This window comes from Aphelocoma coerulescens (genome assembly GCF_041296385.1).
Source record: "Aphelocoma coerulescens isolate FSJ_1873_10779 chromosome W unlocalized genomic scaffold, UR_Acoe_1.0 ChrW_unloc_scaf_1, whole genome shotgun sequence".
In the NCBI taxonomy this organism is placed as follows: Eukaryota; Metazoa; Chordata; class Aves; order Passeriformes; family Corvidae; genus Aphelocoma; species Aphelocoma coerulescens.
The window spans coordinates 18,641,484-18,664,820 of NW_027184080.1; the positions used below are offsets into that span (position 1 = coordinate 18,641,484).

The window sequence follows — 23,337 nt, forward strand, 5'->3', positions numbered from 1 at the left end:
GCAGCAAGGGAACGACACTTCTCCATGAACAGTGGAAGAAACCACGGGTAATGGACTGACCAAAACCCCCATTCCCTGTCTCCTTGCACTGCTGGGGTAGGAGGTAGAGCTGGAAAGGAGGGAGGGGTAGGGGGAAGGTGGTTTTTTAAGGGTTTATTTTACTTCTCATTGTCCTGATCTGATTTTGTTAGTAATAAATTCAATTCATACTCTAATTAGAGCCTGTTTTGCCCACGATAGTATTTGATGAGTGATCTCTCCCAGTCCTTATATCAACTCATGAACCCTTTGTTAAATTTTCTCTCCTTTGTCCGGCTGTGAAGTGAGAGAGCGGCTTTGGTGGGTGCCTGGCATCCAGCCAGAGTCAACCCACTACATCATGGCAGGGGGGTTGGAATGATGTTTGAGGTCCCTTCCAACCCAAATAATTTTGATTTCTGGTGGGTTAAACACAAGAGTCTGCCTGCTCAGTGCCACTGGTGTTTTTAAATGGGCACTGGTTTAAAAAGCATCACAGCTAAATTGTAAAGCCTATGAACGAAGTACCAGTTCAGGTAGTTTTCCAGCACATTTAACCCCAACTTCAATCTGCCCTACAAAAGCAAATGAGAACAGCTAGCTCATTATCTAACCTATTTTCTCTGCCCACCAAAGACAGTCAAGATGTCTGATGTAAGCATTTATCCTTCCAACACGATCAGAGATAGGTGATGATTTTAATGCCAGAAGTTAGATTGAAAAGTAGATTCTTTTATTCACAGACAGGCTGTTTCTACAGTGCAACTGAAAGCAGGAATGTATCAAACCCAAACCACACCAATTCCACAGACCGTTCATGACTTTGTTCCAGCTTCTCCTTTCATAGTAGGCTTCACAATTACTTCTCACCTCTATCTATGCTAACACTGATGCAAAGTCAAACTTCAGAGGCTCTCTGCATGAGAATCTTCATCTACTTTCTAGCATATTAAAGCCATCACATAACAGGATTCTTGGCAGGAGTGCTACTGCTAGTCCCCACTTAAGAGAAGCAGAACTGCTGCTGTTCCTGCATGTAGCACAACACCCACCAAAGATGTCCCTGTAGACTCAGCTCAGGAAAGCCTGATGCTGCTTCCCAGCACCTCCCTCTCCCCAGGTTCTCTAAGATGGAACAGCATGATATTTTCAGTCCATTACACGAAAATACCATATAAACTTTGCATTTACCCTGGTCACAGCCCAAACAGGAATGTGCAGAGGTTCTGAATTTTATTATTGTCCTGGTTCCGGCCAGGACAGGGTACCACCTCATGTCATGCAGGGGGCAAAAGGAGGGGGTCCCTTCTGGTTGGGTAGCGTGAAGCAAGCAATCGGGGGTAACATCATGTTCTGCATGGTGAGCACTCACGTGTGAATCATTCGCATGTCTTGTACACTGTTATTAATACTGTTCATTTTCTTATCTCATTGCTGTTTCCAGTAAATTGTTCTTATCTCAACCCATGATATTTACCTTTTGTGCCTCCAATTCTCCTCTCCATCCTGCCACAGGGGAGGGGAGAGTGAGTGAGTGGCATGTGGTTTGGAGTGTTTCAGTGGGAACACTAAATTGGGGAATACCATTCCTAAACCATGACAATTACTATTTTTCAAGCTGACTAGGCAAAAATCTGTTGGAAACCCTTACCTGTACAAGTTCCTGGAGTTCTCTCTTTACATCTTCTAGACCACCAATATCTTCCCAGGTAACTTGTGGCACCTCCACCACAGTCTCCCGAAGAGCAGATGGGTTGCTCTGGCTCAGAGCCCACTGTCATTAGAAGAAACAGCATTATATCAATTCTAACTTTTTATGTTCACTTGCTTCAGATAAGCAATTAGACATTGCACACAAAAGAAAGAAGGGCACTCCTGCATTACCCTGAAGTCATCCATGGTCACAGCCAGCGAGTTCATCACTTCAGCATCGATGGTTTCATCTTCTAGGTCTATGAGATCCATCTTCTTTCTGATAGCCTGAAGAGCAGCTTCTGAGCAAAGAGCAGCCAAGTCAGCACCAACATGGCCATGGGTCTCGTTTGCCACCTGAAAGCAGAGCACTGATTATGACTCTCAGGAATACAAGCAAGCGCTCTGCAAGGGCAATGCATGCTCTGGTCCCTCATTCAGAGGTGCAACAAAACTCTGAAGGACAGAAACATTAGTGCTTTGCTGCAAATTCAAGATGAGTGCTATCACATTTAGCAGCCAAAGACACTGCTGTTCCACCTCCTACTTGAGAACAAAGTTGCAACTGGAATAGATAGTGTGCAGAAAGATAACCCTGAGGGCTGCAGTTCTTCATTCAGGACAGAGATTACCACAATGTTCAGCCAGCTCTGTGAGTGCTGTTTCAGGCTTGCTTTATTTTTAAAGAGAATGCCACAGCAAACAAACACGGGACAGTAGCAAGGCACTTCCAGACTGGACTGATACACATTTGTTTCACTTAGCCCCAGTGTTCCTAACTAGCAAGTGAGGATTTTTGGTCACTGGTAAGCTAGTTAGAAGGAAGCCCAGAGATCACATATTTGCCCAGTTTCCCGCTGTCCTAAACAAACAGAGACAAGCTTTCCTAATAGCATGCTACTCACCTGTTCCAGATCCACATCATCAGCCAGTTTCATATTTTTTGTGTGAATCTGCAGGATTTCCAGGCGCCCGGTGGCATCTGGGATACCAATATCTACCTCTCTGTCAAAACGACCTGGGGAGTACAAGCACACGTTGAGTTGCTGATTCTGCAAACTAAAGGAGCTGCAGTTGCTGCCTTCCTCTGACACAGGAACATGATGACAAGCCACAAACAATTTCAGAAAATGCCAGAGCTTTGGGTTTCTCTGCAGCATCAATCAGCACAGTAGCAGAGTCAGATCAGAGAAGGCAAAAAGGCTTATAGCCATTTAGGGAAAGTGAGACTACTGCATTAAGTAGAGTTCAGGATTATATAAACACAGAGGATTTCTGTTTTTTCCAAGCCTCATTTATAGGAAAATATGCTATCCTAACCAACACACCATGGGACATTTTTATTTATTCCTACCTTTGTGTCCACAAATACTGAGAGATTAAATTTTTCAAAACTTTCACAGCAGTACCCAAGTGGTGAAAAACATGAACTGCCCCAATATCTGAGGAGGCAGGAAACTCATGTATTACTGCAATATTAACTAGGGCATGTACATCTATAATTTTCTTCTAGCTATAGCTGTGCATTCAAATGCCTCATTAGACCATTAAGAGGCCGTTTTTCCTGCAAATTTGATTTTACCAACTGGTCATACAACAGACATTCATTTACACTACAAAGTTTTGAAAACCTGAATCTCAGAAACTACCAGACTTCTCATCAATAAAAGATAAATGGGACAATTCAGAGCCTCTTGCAACCTAAGGCACGAACAACTCCTTAAGCATTTAGTCCTGAAATAGCCTCACCTAATTGATGAAGTGAAAAAATGTGCTTCCTCTCTAAGTATTTCATTATTTCTACAAGTTCTAATCTAATAAAGCACAAAAATGATACTAAAGGCTGAAATCTAGAAATTAATTCCAAACAAGTAGCTGGAGAGAAGTTTATATAACACATAAGATGTTTAATATTAACTTCTACTCAATCTTTCCAAGGCCCCTGAAGCACAGCCCATAACAAAGTATCTGATACACAAAAAAAGAGATGGCAATCATGGTTACCAAATCGCCTGAGAGCTGGGTCAATGCTGTTAGGTCTGTTGGTGGCTGCCATAACAATCACATGTGCTCTCTGTTTCAGTCCATCCATAAGAGTCAGCAGCTGAGACACAATGCGACGTTCCACTTCTCCGTGTGTCTGTGGAGAAAGAAATAATTAGACCAAAAGCTCTAAAACACAGCACAGGAGCTAGTACTGCACCAGAGCAGACATACAACAGACATGAGCTGTTAAGAAACATTGTGAACTACATCAGATTCTTCTGATACCCAAATTTTGACATCCAACTGCTTTTAAGCATTAAGTTAAATACTGCTTTACTCTGTAGTCAAATGCAGAGACTCATGCCAGCTGCTACCAAAAAGGATGTACTCCTTTATCTTCTAAAGGCTTTCTTTACCTTCTCTCTTTTAGGAGCAATGGCATCCAGTTCATCAATGAAGATGATGGCAGGAGCATTCTTCTCTGCTTCTTCAAAGGCTTTCCTCAGGTTGCTCTCAGACTCACCAGCCAGCTTGCTCATGATCTCGGGACCTAAAAAAATAGCAACACTGTGGCACCCAGAAGAGAGGCAGCTAGCCCCCAAAACATGCAGCTGAATTTTTTTTAGTACAAGGTTCACATGTATATATTTCAAGCCAAAGAAAATACTATCAACCAAGTTCATTAAATTTGCATCTGAACAGGCAAGACCAGCATGCAGAATTACTTTCTATCATAATTTTGCTGTTTTCAGTTTAACAGAATGCAACACTAGCCGATGAGCTACCTTTATCTGCCTCTTCCCTTACCCTATTTCACACTTGGTGAGCTTCTCTATAATGTGCCACCACACACAGTTAATGCTCGCAAGGGAAGCAATCAAATTATATGGCGACAAATTATCAGAGTAGGGAAAGAAAAAGCTGTAAGATACCAAAGCTGTCTTTAGCATGCATTACACAGGTATATATTTACCTCTATAAGATTTTATAAATGAGTTCCAAAAAAACCCAACTGTTGGGAGGAATGGGTTAAAAAGCAAAACACTGATGAGTGCTCAAGGGACTTTGCAACTGGAAATAACCCTTGATAAGCCTGTGTGAACAGTAGCTAGTGATCCTCTGGCATGAACTAATAACAGTGCCCATGTCTCTGCTTGTGTGCCCCTGCCCAGGTATTGCTTCAGGAATCCCTCAGTTAGCGAGGTAATGGAAATAAATTTACTCTATGTTTTAGCCATGGGTTTGTGGTTGCCCTGGATGCCTGTCTGTATTGATTCACACACCAACTAACCAACCAACCAAAACCAACAAGTCACCACCAAAAAACGACACCCCAAACCCCATCTCCTCTCAAAGAATAAATAATAAAAATGTGTAAGTACATTAATCCCAGGAGGAAGGGCAGCATTCCTCTGAGATCTCCTACAACTGCCGAACACTAGTGCAGGTTCACAGATTTATTCTGTTTTTACAGATTTTCCATCATGCTGAAGGCAGTGGTAATGAAGAAATAGTATACTTCTAAAGGATCCAAGTGATGTGTCATGGGTTAGCAAGCATAGTCCCAGAAGTGATTTTCTTGCAAAGAGGGGCTTACAGCTTCCTCTATGACCTAACAGAATCTATCAACTGGCTAGTTTGAATATTGACAATTTTTTAAGCCACTTAAAATTTTGACCGCCTCTGTGGTCCACATCTAAGAATGGACAAACTCCAGGAAAGCATTCTCTTGCTTCCGGTTATGTGCAGACATCGTGGCCTGGTCCTCCCCCCCCCTCCCCCACACAGTGCGGCCAAAGATTCAGCTGAAGATGCCCGATTCCCCCTCCCCCCCACCCCCGCAAAGATCATGTGACCAACAGCGATAAGTGAACTTCAGCTGCAGGGCTGGGTGAGATTAACCCTTTTAGTGCTGTCAAGTGCTGCAGACATTAAGTAAAGAAGAGCTGAAAACCTGAGGGAGGAGAAAGAGGAGATGCTTAAAAGCTGAAACTCTGTTGTAAAGCTATGGTGGTGATGGACTATGATATATCAGAGTACCCGTTGTAATTTCATGAAAGCATGGGGGGTGGAGCATTCAACTTGTACTTGTGAGAAAAAGCACCTATGCTGAAATAAGCAAGTGCTGAAGCAGCTGTAATTTGATGAGAAATTTGAACAGGGAGAGATGGAAGCAATGAGGACTCTTGCTCCAATTGGAAGAAGACCTCTGTTCCTAGAAATACTCCCAGAGATAGAGATGAAGATGCTCCCAGAGATGGGTGAAGAGAACTTTTGGTTTTGAACAACTCAACCTTAAAATGGTACCCCAGTAGCTCAAGATTGGACCCTCGAAAGCAGTTATGGGGAAAGCTGTAAGTCGGGGGAAGGGACTCTCACATGCGAGCAGAGAACCAACATGGGTGGCTGTCTCGTTGTGATACTGAGCCATGAGAGAACTTCTTGTGGAGATGTTTCCATAACATGAGCAAGAGACTCCTCTCCCTAAATGGACTGAACAAGGTTATTATAGAAGTGGTAAACAGACTGAACATCTCAAGGGTTGTCTTTTTACATTGTCACTTGGAGAAGGGAGAAAGGTGGGGGGAGGAGAAGTGTTCTGAAGGTGTGGTTTGTTTTTTTTTCCCTTTTGTTTCCTTTCTTTTAGGTCTGTTAATAAACTTCTTTATATTCTTTTAAGTTTTGTGCCTGCTTTGTTTTCTCCTAATTCTTATCTCACAGAGGGTAAATAAGTAATGAGTATTTTGGACCAAACCACTACATGATGCCATGAAGATTTTTTTGTCTTTTCTTTTATACCCCTGTTATACCTTTTTACAACTTCTGTATTCTTAGTGCTTTTTGCCTACATTCTTGGACTTGTTTGTTCAGCTAGGAGACTAAACATTTTAGAAGCTTCGTAGTTCGGGATCAGTGTGCCCCCGACCCCAAGGTCCTCTCCTGAACACATTTTGTAAACTAAGATAGAACCATCCAGGGGAAGGTTCCTTGGGGAGTGGGGCTCATTCGAGCCTCTCATTGGGGAATTTTTGATAGATATGCTAATTAGTAAGACCTATAATGTTATACCAGATTTTTGGTGTGTGCGCATTGCAGTGGCCATTGAGGTGCATTCGACCTGGATGTATTGTACCTAAGGATCCTTAAAATAAATACCAAGGTAAAATCCCTTTTCACCTTCTAACCATGTCTGACTCTTGATTTTAAGACCAGGAAAAGGCATCATAAGAAAAAGAAATCTGACCCTTGGAAGTGCAAGGCTGCCCGCTGACTGAAGCAGGCAAGCTGTAGAGCCATTGGTACGGGCAGATACTGTTTCATTACAGGCAACTCACCAATTCATACCAGCTTTGTCTGCAACACTGCAGCTCCATGCTTGGGACTAGCAGACAGAATGCATTGCTAACTCTGACAATGTTATTTTTATTATGCAATAGAAATACAAGTGTCTAAAGAAATGTCCAGCTCATTAGCATGCAGTATCACCTTCCACACACTTAGAAAGTATATGACAAGGACAACATATGGTTAAAAACAGTCAATTTATATCTGATATCTTGAGATACAAAGCAAGTCACTTCCCTACTGCTGTTCACTGCTATACTGTGCTATATACGTCTTTGCTTTCACCTTCATGGGTCTAAGTGGTTGAAATCAGAAAAGTGTCACTCCTTAAGTACAAGTGTTCAGTTATTCCAACACTGAATGTAAAATGGCACAGAAAAGCACTGAGGAAAAGTCATAGTCTGATCCTTACAGGACATAAACCATTATCCACCTCAACTGTTACAGGTGAAGAGTGATCAATAGGAGGTTCTGTCAGTTGTAGCTAAGTCCCAAGGTACTCATAGCTTTCAGGACAGTTCCTCACAATTAATGTTATATTAAACAGAACAGGTCTTGTGCTTTACTTGAGGGAAAAATTCCACATCAGATCAGCTTCTTTTCTGAATGGAACATGCTGGCAGCAACAGAAACAAGTGTCCTGCACCCATATTCATAGAATAATCTCACCACTCCCAGCTCTGCCCTCACCAACATAAATGAACACTCAGCCAGACAGACTCCAGGTCCCTGTATTGCAAAGCTGTCTTTCCAACGAGCCTGCTACAAAACAGTCAAGCTTAAGGGAAGTGCCACTACAGACACTTCCACACAAATGGCCTCCAAGTGTCCCCAGATGCACACTTCAAAGAGGTAAGGAAGGATGTCAGGGAGACAAGTGGCTCTACAAGCCCTATTAACACCATTCCTTACCATAAGATGGACAAATGAGCACACATCAGATCTGGGGCCAAAGCAGCCACAAAACTTACCATTGATCAGGAAGAAGAAAGCCCCTGTTTCATTGGCCACCGCTCGGGCAATCAGTGTTTTACCAGTGCCAGGAGGACCATACAGCAGGATCCCACGGGGAGGCTGAGGACAAAGGCAAGGGTGGTGAGTATCTGAATGCCTAAGTAGATTCACAGCAAATCTGTAAGCATTTGATAACGCCAGTCTGAAACTGCAATGCAAACTCATGCAACAGCTGCCATGTCAGCACTGCTATCAATACCCTTACTACTTCACACAACACACAACAAAAAGCTTGCCAGTAACTAGCAGTGCTGATTCAAAGCATCACTCTGCTTTGCAAGTTGTCAGTACTTCAATCTGTGTCCAAAACATGTAAGGAAATACTTTCCTAACACCAGCATTTTAAAAAACCCCAAATATAAGCAAACCAAAAACCCCCCCAAAAATCCCCAAATTACTTATTCCCCTCCCAATACCTCATGAACCTCTGACATCAAGTCATCCTCAAGGGCAAGCCCACTCATCCACCTGGTGTACATGGGGACATACCTTCACCCCTATGGCCTTGAAGAGAGCAGGGTGTCGGAGGGGAAGTTCCACCATCTCTTTGATTTGAGCCAGCTGCTTCCGGCAGCCACCAATGTCATCATAGCCCACTTCATTCAGTGACTCCTCTTCATCCTACCCAGGAGGAAATAGATTAAACATCTGAGTTAAAACAATAGCTCAACAATCCATCCTGGTCTACAGAAGCCAGGTTTTTGCTCATTGCCATTTCTTTGATGTCTTAAGATTCTCATTTTCAAGTCTTCCTGGTGTCTTCTACAATTGTTTCTTAGCTCCCTCTTCCCAGACATGCAGAGGGAAATGCCTCATTGAAGCCTACCCTCTTGAATGACAGCCTCTGCTGCTGCCAGGGCCCCTACAGATTCTAGTGCAAAACAAGTTGTGTGACCCTCTGATTTAGCTAGCAAAGATGATAAGACAATGAAGCCCAGTATAAAATATATTTATTCCTTAAACTCTAAGTGGCATTTCTAACTACCTGACATACCCTAGCTACCATACAGTTCTCCAACATAGTGTTTTCTCTTGGGATTGACTAAAATTAACAGAAAATGTTAAGATCCAGATGTGCAGATAAGACCACCTGTAACCAACTCTTTCAGTATAGCTCTACAGCATCCATTCATTTGGCTGTCCAAATTTCTACTGGCCTTAGTTATCTGTAACATTAGGCCATGCTAAAATAAAATAACACAGCCTGGAATCTCAGAGGAGCTCAGTCCAAGTCCCACAAACTGGAACTACTACACTTCAAGCAGGTTGCTCAGGGCCTAGCCCTATCAAGTGCTGAAGGTCTCCAGGTCTGGAGATTCCTGCCCTCTCCAGGCTTTGTTCCAGGGTTTGGAAAAACCTTCTTCCATTGGGAATTTTCCTTGATCCAGCTTGTGTTATTGCCTCTAGTCCTGTCTCTGGGTGCAGCTCTTGGGAGAGCCTGATTATGCACACCTTCCCATCAGGCAGTTGCCGGTAAGCCTGAACCTTTGCCTTCCCTTCTTCGTGCTGCATCAACCCACTCCCAACTGTTCCTCATTCATTCTGACCTCCAGCTCCCTCATCATTTTTGATGGCCTTGGCTGAACTTGCTCCTATCTGCCTCTGTTGTGTCCTGAAGAACCCAAACTGGACTCATCTAGTGCCCAGACACGGCCTCACAAGTGTCAAATAGAGGTGAATTTTTCAAAAGGCAGAGCTAACTACAAACTAAGACTCACCCTGATCTGCAGGCAGTAAAAAGGCACTTTCTTTATGAAGCATACAACAACCTTAGCCCATTTCTGAGATTTCCTACTCTGTAACAGTAAGGTGGCCAAGACCTGACAGACAATCCACTCAGGCTGCCTCAAGCTTGGGACACTCAAGGCTAGACACCTTAAGGGACTGGGAGGAGAAAAGAAAAAAAAAAATCCATCATTTAGATTTCAAATTTCTCACTGAAAAAATACCAATTGCTTTCTTTTCACATGGCATGAAATTTAGCAGCATTGTAAGCCCTCCCTGCTATGCATCAGGGGAACTTTGAAATTAAAAGATGAATCTAAGTCCGGCATGAGATATATGGATGCAGATGCAAAAGAGCTGCTGCCAAAGTATGGCATCTCATCAGCAAACCTACACACTGGTGCTATCTCAGCATATGAGGAAGGATACTGGAAGCACATTTCTCTATCTTCAGCAGCAGCTCATATCCTGAAACCAGAGGTTTTAATCATTGCATTCAATACACGAAATGCCAAAACAGGAACTGCAAACACTGCTGCTCTTAAGGAGTGTCACTAAAACAGATTTCAGACAGAAGGGATTCAGTAGAACTGTACAGCAGGATTCTGCTCACCTCTCGTTTGATGGGCTCTCCCTCACAATGGATCACTGTGTCCGGAGCCACTATGCAGTACGGGCTTGGATCTGTCTCCACCACTTTGAACTCCACTGCACGCATCCCTCCACGCACCAAGAAGATGTCACCTATAAAACCCCACATTTCAGTAGCCTGCTGCAAAATGTCAACCCTTGTACTACCATCAGCCCCAGAGGACAAGGAAGTGGGTTACACAGGTATACACTGCTGGCATTTTTAACACTGCTCTGCATTTTAAATTCAAGAGCTGCATGTACTGTGACCACTCAAGCACCATCAAATTTCATCCAGAAACAAACAGCAAACAAAACCAGCAAACAATAGAAAAATAATACTCTGCCTAAATACAAAACACAAAGGCAAGGAATCATGTTTCTTTTCTATCCCGTTTCAATTTAACATTTCTAAAAATGGCAAAAAAAGCCTAGACTTAATCTAAATTTATTTTGAAGTTATAATAACTAGACTAGTTGTCTCCAGAAACAGAATAATATATGGTACTGCACTATGGTATATGGTATATATACTGCACCTGGGTAAACTGGACTACAGAAGCTGGATAAATTCAACTTGTGTATATATTGTATTAGAACCTATTAATTCCAGCAGAAGTGCTACTAGCACAACTCTAAATGTATATTTGTTTTTTATGCACTTTCCCAGTTATTAATTAAATTACTTTGGAAAAAGTGCATTTAGTCAGGGTGCCAGCTAGTATATCTAACCCATTGACTAGTATGTGGCCAACTCCCCAATCCCATCAAGTGGTAGCAACTCAGGAGAAAAATCTCATTAAACCGAGTTCTACCTAAGCCTTTTCTGATGTCCTCCCTTCCCACATAGCAAAAAACCACAAGAAAATGTCCTGGTTTTATCTGGGATAAGAGTTCATTTTCTTCTCAGTAGCTGGTACAGTGCTGTGTTTTGGATTCAGTATGAGAATAATGCTGATAACACACTGATCTTTTGGTTGTTGCTGAGCAGTCCTTACCCTGAGTCAAGGGCTTTTCAGTGTCTCATGCTCTGCCAGTGAGGAGCTGCACAAAAGAAACCAGGAGGGAGCATAGCTGGGACAGTTGATCTGAACTGTCCAAAGGGATATTCCACACCACAGAATGTCTTGCCCAGTATATAAACTGGAGGGAATTGGCCAGGAGCCACATATCTGCATCTTGAGGATGGGCTGGGCATCAGTCAGCAAGTGGTGAGCAATTCTATTGTGCATCACTTGTATCTCCTGGGTTTTATTCCTCCCTCCCTCTCTCTCTCCAATTATTATTAGTATTATTATAATTAATATTATCAAACTGTTCTTGTTTCAACCCATGAGTTTTACTTTTTTTCCAATCCTCCTCCCCACTGGGGAAGAGGGAGGAGGTATGAGCGAGCAGCTGCATGGTACTTAGTTGCTGGCTGGGATTAAACCATGACAGAGAACTAGCAAGCTGCTCTACCAGCCAGCAACAGATATCACTCTTTCTTCTGAAGTTTAGGAAAAAATTAAATCCACAACAGCAAAATCTTACTCTACAGTTGTCAGTCTAATGCTCCATTGAGATCTGTGCAAGCTTCCAGAAATTCTTTTTATTTGGTATCAGGACTAGCTCGCACTCACTGCCATTAGGACTTCAATAACAGGTGCTATTACCTTTCCTGATGGGTCTGTAAGCTTCCAGGAAATATGGCTTGAGATAGACCTCAAACAGATTCCCTGTGATCCCTTCTACTGTGTCATCAATTGGTAACACATGGATACGTTTGCCATATTTCACATCTGGGCAAGGCTGGATGCTGCAACAGAAGAAAACTCAAGTTAACCATATCATGCTGGACTTAAACCCAAGTTTGGGAAAGGCAGTGATGTCCCTTCTCAGGCCAGTATAAATGCCAGAAAGGACCCTCCAAAGCCCTGGTGAGACTTCCCACGTGCATAAGAACGCTGTCAAGGCAAAAATCATATCCATCAAAGAGCTAGTCTTCACAACACATGCTTTCCTTCACTCCTCTCAGCCCTATCCAAAACTGCTGGGGGGTTTCACACTATCTCCCCCACCGCTCTTCTGTAGCTCCCCTTTGCTGTCCCCAAGATACATTCCCAAGCTACTAATGTAGCCTCAAGACCTCTAAGTCATGAGCTAACTTTTAACACATGTTCCTGCACCTGGGTCAGGGCAATCCAAAGCACAAGTACAGGCTGGGTGGAGAATGGATTGAGAGCAGCCCTGCTGAGAAGGGCTTAGGGGTATTGGTGGATGAGAAGCTTGACATGAATGACTTGGTAATGTGCACTTGAATCCCAGAAACCAACTGTGTCCTGGACTGCATCCAAAGCAGCATGGTCAGCAGGTCAAGGGAGGGGATTCTCCCTCTCTGCTCTTATGAGACCCCACCTGGAATATGGTGTCCAGCTCTGGCCCCCCCAACATAAGGAGGTCATGGACCTGCTGGAGCAAGCCCAGAGGAGGCCACAAAGATGATCAGAGGGCTAGAGCCCCTCTCCTATGAAGAGAGGCTGAGAAAGTTTGGGCTGTTCAGCCTGGAGTAGAGAAGGCTCCGGCAAGACCTTATAGCACCTTCTGGTACCTGAAGGGAACCTACAGGAAGGCTGGAGGGACTTTTTACAAAGGCATGCAGTGACAGGACAAAGAGGAACGTCTTCAAACTGAAAGAGAGATTATTTAGATTGGATAATAGGAAGAAATTCTTTACTGTGAAGGTGGTGAGGCCCTGGCACAGGTTGCCGAGAGAAGTTGTGGATGCCCCATCCCTGGAAGTGTTCAAGGCCAGACTGGATAGGGCTCTGAGCAGCCTGGTCTAGTGGAAGGTGTCCCTGCCTATGGCAGGAGGGTTGGAACTAGATGATCTTTGAGGTCCCTTCCAACCCAAACCATTCTGTGATTCTATGAGCTACTGCTGAACTAACTGTAAGGGAAAGGGAGCTGAGGGAAAATCTTTGTTCCTTCTCTTCCTCATAACTTAGAATAGAGTTCCTGTTGCTGATAAACCTGATTCTGAACAAAGGTTCTCAGTACCAACCAGGGATAGCCAGGTGCCTGTCAATCCCTTTTTGTGGAAATTAACATTTAGGTTAAAGTCTGAAGGCCCCTTCCCCCTTTTTAAATAAAAATTTCAGCTATTATTTGACAATGTAGGCCAACAGCCTACTGTAGCAACACATCAGAGCGTCAAGCTGTGGCAGAGGCAGAAAGCTCAAACTGGCTTTGCCAGCTAAAGAAAGCCTACATGCAACTGCAGCTGAGCACGCAAGTTTCATATGCTAGTTTGTTAGATGTAGGGTATGCCCAGCCACTGCCCTGGAGGGACATCTGCTGAGATAAGGAGATTGAGCAATCTCCCAGCAGAACTCCCCTGGAAAGGGAGCTACTCTTCAGTTACAGCGAGAAGACAAACCCAGAATCCTCTGGGAGACCCTATGCAGATCCTTTTTAACCCATTGGCCCTTACCCTCTGACACCCACCCCCTGTATCCCTATAAAGCTAGCCCCCCACCCCTGCGAGGGAGAGAGTCGCTCGTCCCTGGCCTTCCCTTCACCGGAGTACGGACCAATAAAGTTACTTCGTGCAGAACCAGATACACGAGCCTCTTGTTTCTCTCCCTGGTCTGGCCTGGAGGCTGCCCTGCAGAGCTGAGCTGAAATCACGAGCTGATAATCACTAAAGAGCTGACAGCTTCTGCACGGGCCCTCCTAGCTAGCAGCTGAGGGAAGATACCGGGCCTCGGGAAGGCAATTCCTTTTGGGACCATCTCTCCTGACCGGTCGCAGCTTCCTCAGTCAGAGCTACTGACCCCTAACCAGCTGCTATAGTTAGAGACTATTAAGAGATTCTTTAACTACGTGCTTTACAGTGAGGATATAGCAGAAGCGTAAATGAAAAGACAGACTGACCCACAGAAGGAAAACAGCTGACAGACTACAAGCAGGAAGCGATTAGTGCATGAATCTGAATTTTGGCAGAAACCAAGCCAAAGAAATTAACACAATAAGTACTTAAAGATCAGCAAGAGAAACTTTGAGGGCAAGAGGTGTGAAAATTCTCTGACCCTTGCAATGAAGCCAAAACAATCACTAACACATCTGAAAGGCTGAAAACCACTACAGACACAGTCCAAGCAGAGAAGGGGATAGCACCAGCTGAACTGTCACACTAGAAATTACTCCAACAGTAACCTCATATAGGGTTAAAGTAAGGATTCACCTTTATTTTAAATCCACAAACTAGCTCAAAGCACTGTTCTGTTCCAACTATAGTCATGTTTAAAACTTGCATTTTCTAGTGGTAGAGAGATGGGTGAAACAGACTTGTTCCTCTCCTCTACAGTTCATATGAAACACATTTTGTATTTAAAGATTATTTCAGATATCAACCCAGGAAGTCTAGTGTCAGAAACCAGGCTCCAATTTTCCCAGAACATGCACAATATTCCAGATTAGAAAAATGCTCAGGAGAAAGAACTGTCAGCTCTCACATATTTAAACCTGCAAATTAGCATTTTTATGTTTAAGAAATGCTGACATATTTTTTCTTTCCACTCCCATCATATAATGGAACCTGCCTCCTGTGAGCCAAAACGTATCCTTCAGTGCTTTCCCGCTACCTTCTGCAAGTGTTGTACAAAATTCCTTCAACACTTCAAGCATTCCTAATTTTAAAATTATTTTATAACAAAAACTGGAATATAAACAACCTTCAGGGATTTTTAATCTTGATATTTGACTGCTTCAAGTTTTAACTTCTGTTTGTTATAGGGCAGCTCAGTGCTTGAGCTAACCATACTATAAGATCAATTACAATGTTGCTTACTAGTTTTCACAGTTATCTTGCAAACATTAAAAATTTAGATGGAAAAAACTTGTGAATTCATTTGACAATGTAAATTTGGGAAGAATACGATGACAACAGTGGGGTAATTCAACTACTTAATTTAATGACAGGACCAGGGCTTGTGAAGGTCCCAAAAAGTCTTCAAGAATCTTGAGCATAATTTTTTAGTATTAATCTGAATATGCATACAGCCAGAAACACAAGCAAAAATTAACGGAGATCCCTGATGTAAGACACACTTGAAAACATTTCTGCGACCTCCTCTGGAAGATGCAAGAATACTTCCTGCAGGACTCTGTCTCTGCTACGGACCAAAACAATTCAAAGCCAGGGCACAAATTATTTAGGCAACCCAGGGATACACAACATTTAACAAACTAGTCCTCACCTGATGACATCACCCAAGCGCACTCTCAAGTTGTTTCGAACAACCCTATTCATGCGAATCTTCTCATCTGAGCAGGTATCATCTGACAGAACAATGCAGACTGCTTCTCTTCTCTTCTTTCCTTTTAGCAGGACAGTGTCTCCTCTGAACAGCTGCAGTTCATCCATTTTTGCCTGTAACCAATAATGGCATTAGAACAAACTTTTGACAAAACAATTGAAGGAAGCAGTTAGTGACCTGCTGAGCCCCTTACACCCTCACAAGTCTATGGAGCCAGATGAGATTCACCTGAAGGTACTGATGGACCTGGTGGAAGAGCTCAGCAAGTTGCTCTCCATCATTTATCAGCAGTTGTGGATAACTGGGGAGGTCCCAAAGGATTGGAGGTTGGCCAATGGGATACCCATCTGCAAGAAGGGTTGGAAGGAAGATCTGGGGAACTACAAGCCTGTCAGCCTGACCTCGGTGCCCAGCAAGATTATGGAACAGATCATCTTGAGTGTGATCACACAGCAGACACAGGACAATGAGGGGATCAGGCCCAGCCAGCATGGATTTAGGAGGGGCAGGTCCTTCCTGACCAACCTGATCTCCTTTTCTGACCAGGTGACCTGCCTAGTGGATGAGGGAAAGGCTGTGGATGTTGTCTACCTGGATTTCAGTAAAGCCTTTAACACTGTCTCCCACAGCATACTCCTGGAAAAGCTGTCAGCCCACAGTTTGGACAAGTGCACTCTTTGCTGGGTTAAGAAGCGGCTGGATGGCCTGGCCCAGAGAGAGGTGGTGAATGGTGCTGCATCCAGTTGGCAGCCAGTCACCAGTGGTTTCCCCCAGGGATCAGTGTTTGGCCCAGTCCTGTTTAATATCTTTATTGATAATCTGGATGGGGAGATCAACTGCACCATCAGTAAGTTCTCAGACAACACTAACTTGGGTGGGAGTGTTGATCTGCTGGAAGATAGGAAGGCTCTGCAGAGGAATCTGGACAGGCTGGATTGATGGGCCGAGGCCAACAGTAAGAGGTTCAATAAGATGAAGTGCCGGGTCCTGCACTTGGGTCACAACAACCCCATGCAGTGCTACAGGCTTGGGGAAGAGTGGCTGGAAAGTGGACCAGCAGAAAAGGACCTGGGGGTGCTGGTCAACAGCAGCTGAACACAAGCCAGCATGTGACCAGGTGGCCAAGAAGGCCAATGGCATCCTGGCTTGTATCAGAAATAGTGTGGCCAGAAGGACTAGGGAAGCATTCGTCCCCCTGTACTTGGCACTGGTGAGGCCATACCTCTAGTACTGTGTCCAGTTTTGGGCCCCTCACAAGAAGGACATTGAGATGCTGGAGCACGTCCAGAGAAGGGCAACAAGGTTGGTGAAGGGTCTAGAGAGTCAGTGATATGAGGAGTGGCTGAGGGAGCGGGAGTTGTTTAGCCTGGAGAAAAGGAGGCTCAGGGGATACCTTACCACTCTCTACAACTCCCTGAAAGGAGGTTGTAGCCAGGTGGGGGTTGGCCTCTTCTCCCAGGCAACCAGTGACAGGGTAAGAGGAAATGGCCTCAAACTGCATCAGGGGAGGTTCAGGTTGGACATCAGGAAGAATTTCTTCATGGAAAGGGTTGTTAAACATTGGAACAGACTGCCCAGGGAAGTGGTGGAGTCACCACCCCTGTAAGTGTTTAAGAAACAACTGGATGTGGCACTTAGTACTATGGTTTGGTTGACATGGTGGTGTTTCGTCAAAGGTTGGACTCGATCTTGGAGGTCTTTTCCAACCTTAATGATTCTACGAATTCAAGCATTTGAAGGAGAGTTACTTGACTTCGGAGAATTACATCTTAGAAGCGATATACTAGATCTACAAAGATGGGGTTTTCACTACACTAGTCAAGATCTAATCCTAAAGCCAGACTAAGGGCATGAGCTCAAATGAATCCTAAAAGTTACAATCAGAATGTATTTTATCATTTATTAATAATTATTATATATGATTATTTATTTAACCCAACTCCCTCACTTGTAACTGCTGCAGCTTCTGACAAATACTTATATTCATGTTGCAAAATTACATTTCAAGTTAAAAGACAGCAACAGCTTGCAAATTGCCAGATGAAATGCTTTGCTTTTATAGGTGACGCACCTGGGACAGTGACACAACACTGTTGTCTTCATTGATGGCTTCGTCAACAATTAACCGATTAGGCCTGTTCTTCTGCTTCAGAATAGCAGTTGATAAGTCATCGGCTTTAGAGCTGAGAGAAAACAGAAGTTAACAAGTCCAAGTGATATTGCTCCCCCTTTCACACCCACCCCTGTTTTGTTCTCCATTTTCTACAGGTTTCTTTGTTGTCTTGTCTTTTAGAAACTATACTTGTTTACAAGTGTCCTGGTTTCATCTGGGATAAGAGTTCATTTTCTTCTCAGTAGCTGGTACAGTGCTGTGTTTTGGATTCAGTATGAGAATAATGCTGATAACATACTGATCTTTTGGTTGTTGCTGAGCAGTCCTTACCCTGAGTCAAGGGCTTTTCAGTGTCTCATGCTCTGCCAGTGAGGAGCTGCACAAAAGAAATCAGGAGGGAGCATAGCTGGGACAGTTGATCTGAACTGGCCAAAGGGATATTCCACACCATAGAACATCATGCCCAGTATATAAACTGGGGGGAGGTACTAAGAAGAGGAGCCAATCTGGGTTTGGAAAGGGGGTCTGGCATCAGTGAATTTACTACTCAAATGGATACAAGCTATGAATCTATCTATAAAAAGAAGTGGTTAGTGAGATGCTGCTGACTCTAAGATGCTTTGCCTAAAAGAATTAGTCAGACTCATCTGAAATCACATATAACTGCTGCCACAGAAACAAAAGTTCAAGTCTATTTAGTGTCAAATCCCAGATAAATAGGGGAATTAAAGGACAATGCTGTAGCTCCCCGACAGGAAGAGTTGTAAGAGTTTAGCCTGTCCAAGCCTATTAGTTAAACCTAGCAAGCCAGTAGAAATATTCAAGTGCTCATGAAAAATGGGGTTTACTTTTTTTTTTTAAGATATAAGCACCTTTCCATAATACCTTCACAGGACTCACTGCAGCTCTAGCCTACTATGCCATAAGATATGTGACAGATAATTCGTTTGCCTTGACAAAATGGAGCACACCAAACAACAAGGAAATGGAAGAAAGGCAGACTGATTTACTTCAAAATCTAATATAGCAAATTATTCACTTTACAAAAGAAATATGAACTTGAACCAACTGATTCCTAGGGAGCTCTTAGAAGTTGTACATTAGCCAGCCACAATAGCAGCAGATTACTGTAACTTGCCTTGGTGGGCATCTGACTACTCTCTCAAAGCAGTCCAGATGTGCCAGTGACTAAGGTCAAAACAGAAACTTAGCACAGTTTGGTTTGATTCTCACCAAAAAGAAAAAAAAATAAAGTCTTCCTCTGTCCCAAGCAAGCAGCAAGCACCAGCAAAGAGTAGGAAGCTTTGTGGACAGTGGTGTTGGATGTACACTTTGGCTCCATTTTGCTGTTTTAGGGACAAAATAACCAGAAGAAATCAAACCTTGAATGGAAGTGACAGAGCAAGCAGCTACACAGCATAAACACAGACTGTATCAGCAGTGCATCACTTGACACGATCACTGCATTTTTAAAAGTCACCTTTTCCCTCTCTTCATTAAAAAATGCAAGAGGTGAGAAATCAACATCCATCCCTTTCAATGACCATGTGAAATGTTACAGATTCATTTTCTAAACCCAAAGAAGACACAAGAAAGGCTATTGGATACATCCAAGGAGGAACTCATGAATTCATTCCATCTTCAACCTAAAACATGGTCCTGGTAAAGTTCTAAAAGGTTCGGGATTTCCAGGAAAACTGAGAGTGCAAAAGAAAACTGAAACCAATACATCATCAGGCCAAACAGGATCTTGTGGTTAAAACACTGGATAAAAATAACCACCTACTTGTAAGGACATTGCCTCAACATTCCTGGACACTGGAAATTAATTTAGCATGTATATTTTAAAACTTGAGCTAAGAAAAACAATTTAGCCTATTCAAAGTGTAAATGCAAACCATATCCTTCTGCACATGAAATGTGGATCCAAAGGCCTTTCAATAAGAAACCACTGCCAGACTTTGGCTATATAAATCATCACTGAAACTGAGCAGCTGTCCCTCAGGATGCAGAAATTGCTGTACAGCCTAAAAATGGTCTGGGATACAAGATAAAAATTAATGGAAGAGGAACTGGTCAGCAAGTGGAAGCTTTTGGACCAAAATTTCCAATAAATCAAAAGTTGTATTATATATATCTGGAAAAAAAGTTCAGATACCTTCCAACAGCAGTGCCGAAGAGCACAGCAAGATGTCCACTTAGTTCTGCTAAATGTGAGAAAAAAAGTTTTAGTACTGAAGAACTGAATCTGCAGTTTCCTAAGTAAGAAGCAAAAACTGGATCAATGTTGTCAGTACATTGCTGCACTTAAAGCAATTGAAAAGCTCGGAGGCATTAAGAATGGAATAAAGCTCTCCAAGAAACACAGCATGTAAGCATCTAAATGCATGGCGTCAGCTTCAGTTATCTGACCTAACGGTTCTGCTGACAAAGAAACAAAGGTGTTAAGAAATTATGACAGCTACACAGGAAAGTGATGTTATTTCTCTTACAGACAAGAGTAAGGACTTTGACAGACAAGCACTACCCATCTTCCAATAGCAATTTAGAACATTATTATCACCATTTGCTATCATTGCATCTCTCCTGGGGGTTCATAAAATCATAGAATGGTTTGGGTTGGAAGGGATCTCAAAGATCATATAGTTCCAACCTTTGGCCCTGGAAGTGTTCAAGATCAGGCTGGATGGGTCATTGAGCAACCTGGTCTAGGTGTCCCTGCCCATGGCAGAGGGGTTGGAACTACATGATCGTTAAGGTCCCTTCTAACCCAAACCATTCTGTGATTCTACAATTACATCACTTCATCACTTTTCTGTGTCAGAGCTCTCCTTGTTCAGCATGTGATAATACCCAGAGGCTATGCATTGTGGTAGTCAGTATGAAGAGTGAGATCAGAAAGTAATTACTGATTCTTCTGAAAACAACTACCAACCTTCAAAGCTCCACATAAAGTAGGGAACTAACTTGTTCCTGCATATCTATGTTAAATATACAATGAAAAGTCACCGACTCAAAATTATTCCAGCTTTAGTAACAAAAGTGAAAACAGTCATGCCTCCTGTATGCTGGTCTACCTTTTTATCAATACCCTCATAACTCACTTCCTAGATAAAATCTGTCAGTGATTTTTTACCACCCTGAACATCCATATTACAGTCTGAACTACTTTCTTTGGGTAAGTATTTAAAAAAAAAATCCCTTGAAGCAAATGAGTGGAATATCTGATGATTGCAGCCACTTACTGGAACACCATATGACAATCAGAGAGCTCGTACCCATGCTCAAGATGCCAAATTCTCAAATACTGTTTCAGACATGTATGCACACAAATCCAAGAATCTCTTCAGAAACACTCTATTAGGTCTTGCAATGCTATACTCTGTGCTAAAGCTCAATTCAGCAAGATGGCTGCCAACAGCATTGACCCAAAAATTGCAACTAAGAAGTAACTGTTTTCAGTTGTACAGGAACTTTTTTTTTTATTCCTCTGTGGTGAGAACAACTTTGCAAAAACATAAATTTCTTTTTAAAAACACTGCTCACACCTCAGACTCAAAATACACCTTTGAGACCATCACTTCCATCACAAGCTCTACCACTGACGTTAAATTCTTGGCACACCTTGCTGGAACTGACTTAATAAGACCAAGTGGGTCTAAATTACAGAAGTTGCAAAAGAAAAGAAGAAGATAAACCACAGACACTAAAGGGACTGAAAGAGCCTCTAGCTAAGCCAACAAGTCACTTGAAGTATTCTTAGATTTGGAAATTAGCTTTAGGTTTTATTTTTACTCCTCTCAAGGGACTGTGAAGTGACTTGCACACGTGGGCTGGGAGCAGAGAGGCCAGTATTACTCAACTGACTTTTGAGGAGCACAAAATATGACCCTCAGACTGGAACTGAATACAGTGAGGCAAGACACTGGAGACAAAAATATAGCTGATTGCCTCAGCTGCCACAGGGGCCAGTCCAGTACAACAGATCTTCCTCTTCTAATGCCAAGTCTCTTCCAGCCCCGATCTGAGGGCCGCTGCGGACCTGCGGGGAGGAGACCAGGACACGCCTCTTCCCTCTCATGTCCCGGCCAGCCGCTCGCCCCAGAGCTCCGGGCTCTGGAAAACAAAGCCTTCTCTGGCTGAGGCCTAGCCCAGACGAGACGGCCCCGGCCAGGCCTCGGCCCCCGTTACTCAACATTTTCCGAGGAGGCCCGGCAGACGAGGGGCGGTGGCGGCAGTACCCAGGGCCCCGCTGCGGACAAGCTCCTGGCTGGGCGAACACGAAGAGCGGCCTATGCCCATCCCCCTCCCGGCCCCACCCCCACTTCCTCAGAACCTGAATGACACAGCGGGATTGAGAGGAAGATTGGGCCCGCCGTCGGGCCCAGCCTGGGTAGCGCCGCGCGAAGGCGAGGTAAGGAGAGCTAGGCCGAGCCGGGCCCATGGCCACCGCAGCAGGGCCTAGGCCGCGGCCTGCCGGCGGACGGCCTACACTTACTCGGATCCTGAGGCCATGGCGCTGAGAGGAAAAGAGGCGAGGCGGCCGGCAGCAGCTCCTCAAAACGGGTGACGGTAGGTCTCAGACAGACTCGCAGAAGCGATGGTACGTCAAAGCGCTTCGTGCTGACTGAACCTCAGAACCGACTCATCGGAAGAGAAAACTCCACCTCACGCTGCCTCACCTGCCTAACAACAGCGTGCGCTGACCAATCGGAAATTTCGTCCGGCCACCATGCCAGCCAATCGGAAAGGTGGAAGCGAGGGGACGAGGAAAAAAAAAGAACGCACGCTCTCCCTCCTCCCCTCCCCATCATCACGAGCCAATAGCGACACCCATCAGCCAATTGCAGCGCCTTCCTTGCCGTGGCTGTTCTACAGGGCAATACGGGTCGAGCAGCCAATGGCAAAAATCCACCAACGCGAAAATCCAGGCGGAAAGTCCCACCGCGATAGCCATCGAGCTACTCTTGCCTAGCGATTAGCTAGCACTCGAGGAAAGGTAAACGTGTGGGGAGGATTGCAGCCAAGCAGGAGGGGTGGGAGGCGAGTGCTCGGGAAGCAGCTCGACTGCGCTTTGCGCGCCCGGGCTCAGCTGACTGGACTGCGCGCGTGGGCTCGGGCAGTGAGGCAGGTTTGGACCCGTAGAAGGTGGTCTCTGCGGCCTCGGCGAGGCTTTGGGGGGACATGGCCCAGAGGCTTGATTTCTCCCTGAGTGAAAGGATGTGTGTAGGGACCCAGCCCTTCCTCTCCACCCAAAGGTACCTGCAGGACTCCTTTCTTCAAGTTTTTTTTTGCAGGTTTTTCTTTTCCCTGATTTTTGGACTCTCACATCCCCACCTGGGTGGCATTTCCTTAGGGCTAGAAACATTGCTGCAGCCAAGTGGCATTGCATCTACAGCCCCAGCCCTGCTCATATTAGGAGGAATCAGAAATGTACGATGCTTGTTCTCAACCATCCAGTGCTGGCAGGCACTACCTTGTTTTCTCCTAGATGCTTATGAATAATTTAATTAC

The 23,337-nt window shown here is 44.1% G+C and overlaps 1 protein-coding gene across 2 annotated transcripts in view; it reads right to left on the reverse strand.

The window, feature by feature from the left end:
* The window catches only part of LOC138102792 (transitional endoplasmic reticulum ATPase), a 39,192-nt gene extending 16,722 nt beyond the window's left edge, over positions 1-22,470 (reverse strand). The window contains exons 1-13 of one of the 2 annotated variants that reach the window (XM_069000563.1): positions 22,322-22,431; positions 19,982-20,030; positions 17,782-17,893; positions 15,651-15,823; positions 12,066-12,208; positions 10,394-10,524; positions 8,545-8,676; positions 8,013-8,115; positions 4,113-4,246; positions 3,715-3,850; positions 2,616-2,728; positions 1,903-2,067; positions 1,670-1,792 (exon numbers count right to left, since the gene is read on the reverse strand). In XM_069000563.1, coding sequence (XP_068856664.1) covers positions 1,670-1,792; positions 1,903-2,067; positions 2,616-2,728; positions 3,715-3,850; positions 4,113-4,246; positions 8,013-8,115; positions 8,545-8,676; positions 10,394-10,524; positions 12,066-12,208; positions 15,651-15,817 — 1,347 coding nt within the window. In that variant the 5' untranslated portion in view covers positions 15,818-15,823; positions 17,782-17,893; positions 19,982-20,030; positions 22,322-22,431. Of the gene's footprint in view, positions 1-1,669; positions 1,793-1,902; positions 2,068-2,615; positions 2,729-3,714; positions 3,851-4,112; positions 4,247-8,012; positions 8,116-8,544; positions 8,677-10,393; positions 10,525-12,065; positions 12,209-15,650; positions 15,824-17,781; positions 17,894-19,981; positions 20,031-22,321 lie in introns of both variants that reach the window. The other variant, XM_069000562.1, reaches the window with a different exon arrangement.
* Between the last annotated feature and the right edge of the window lie 867 nt (positions 22,471-23,337).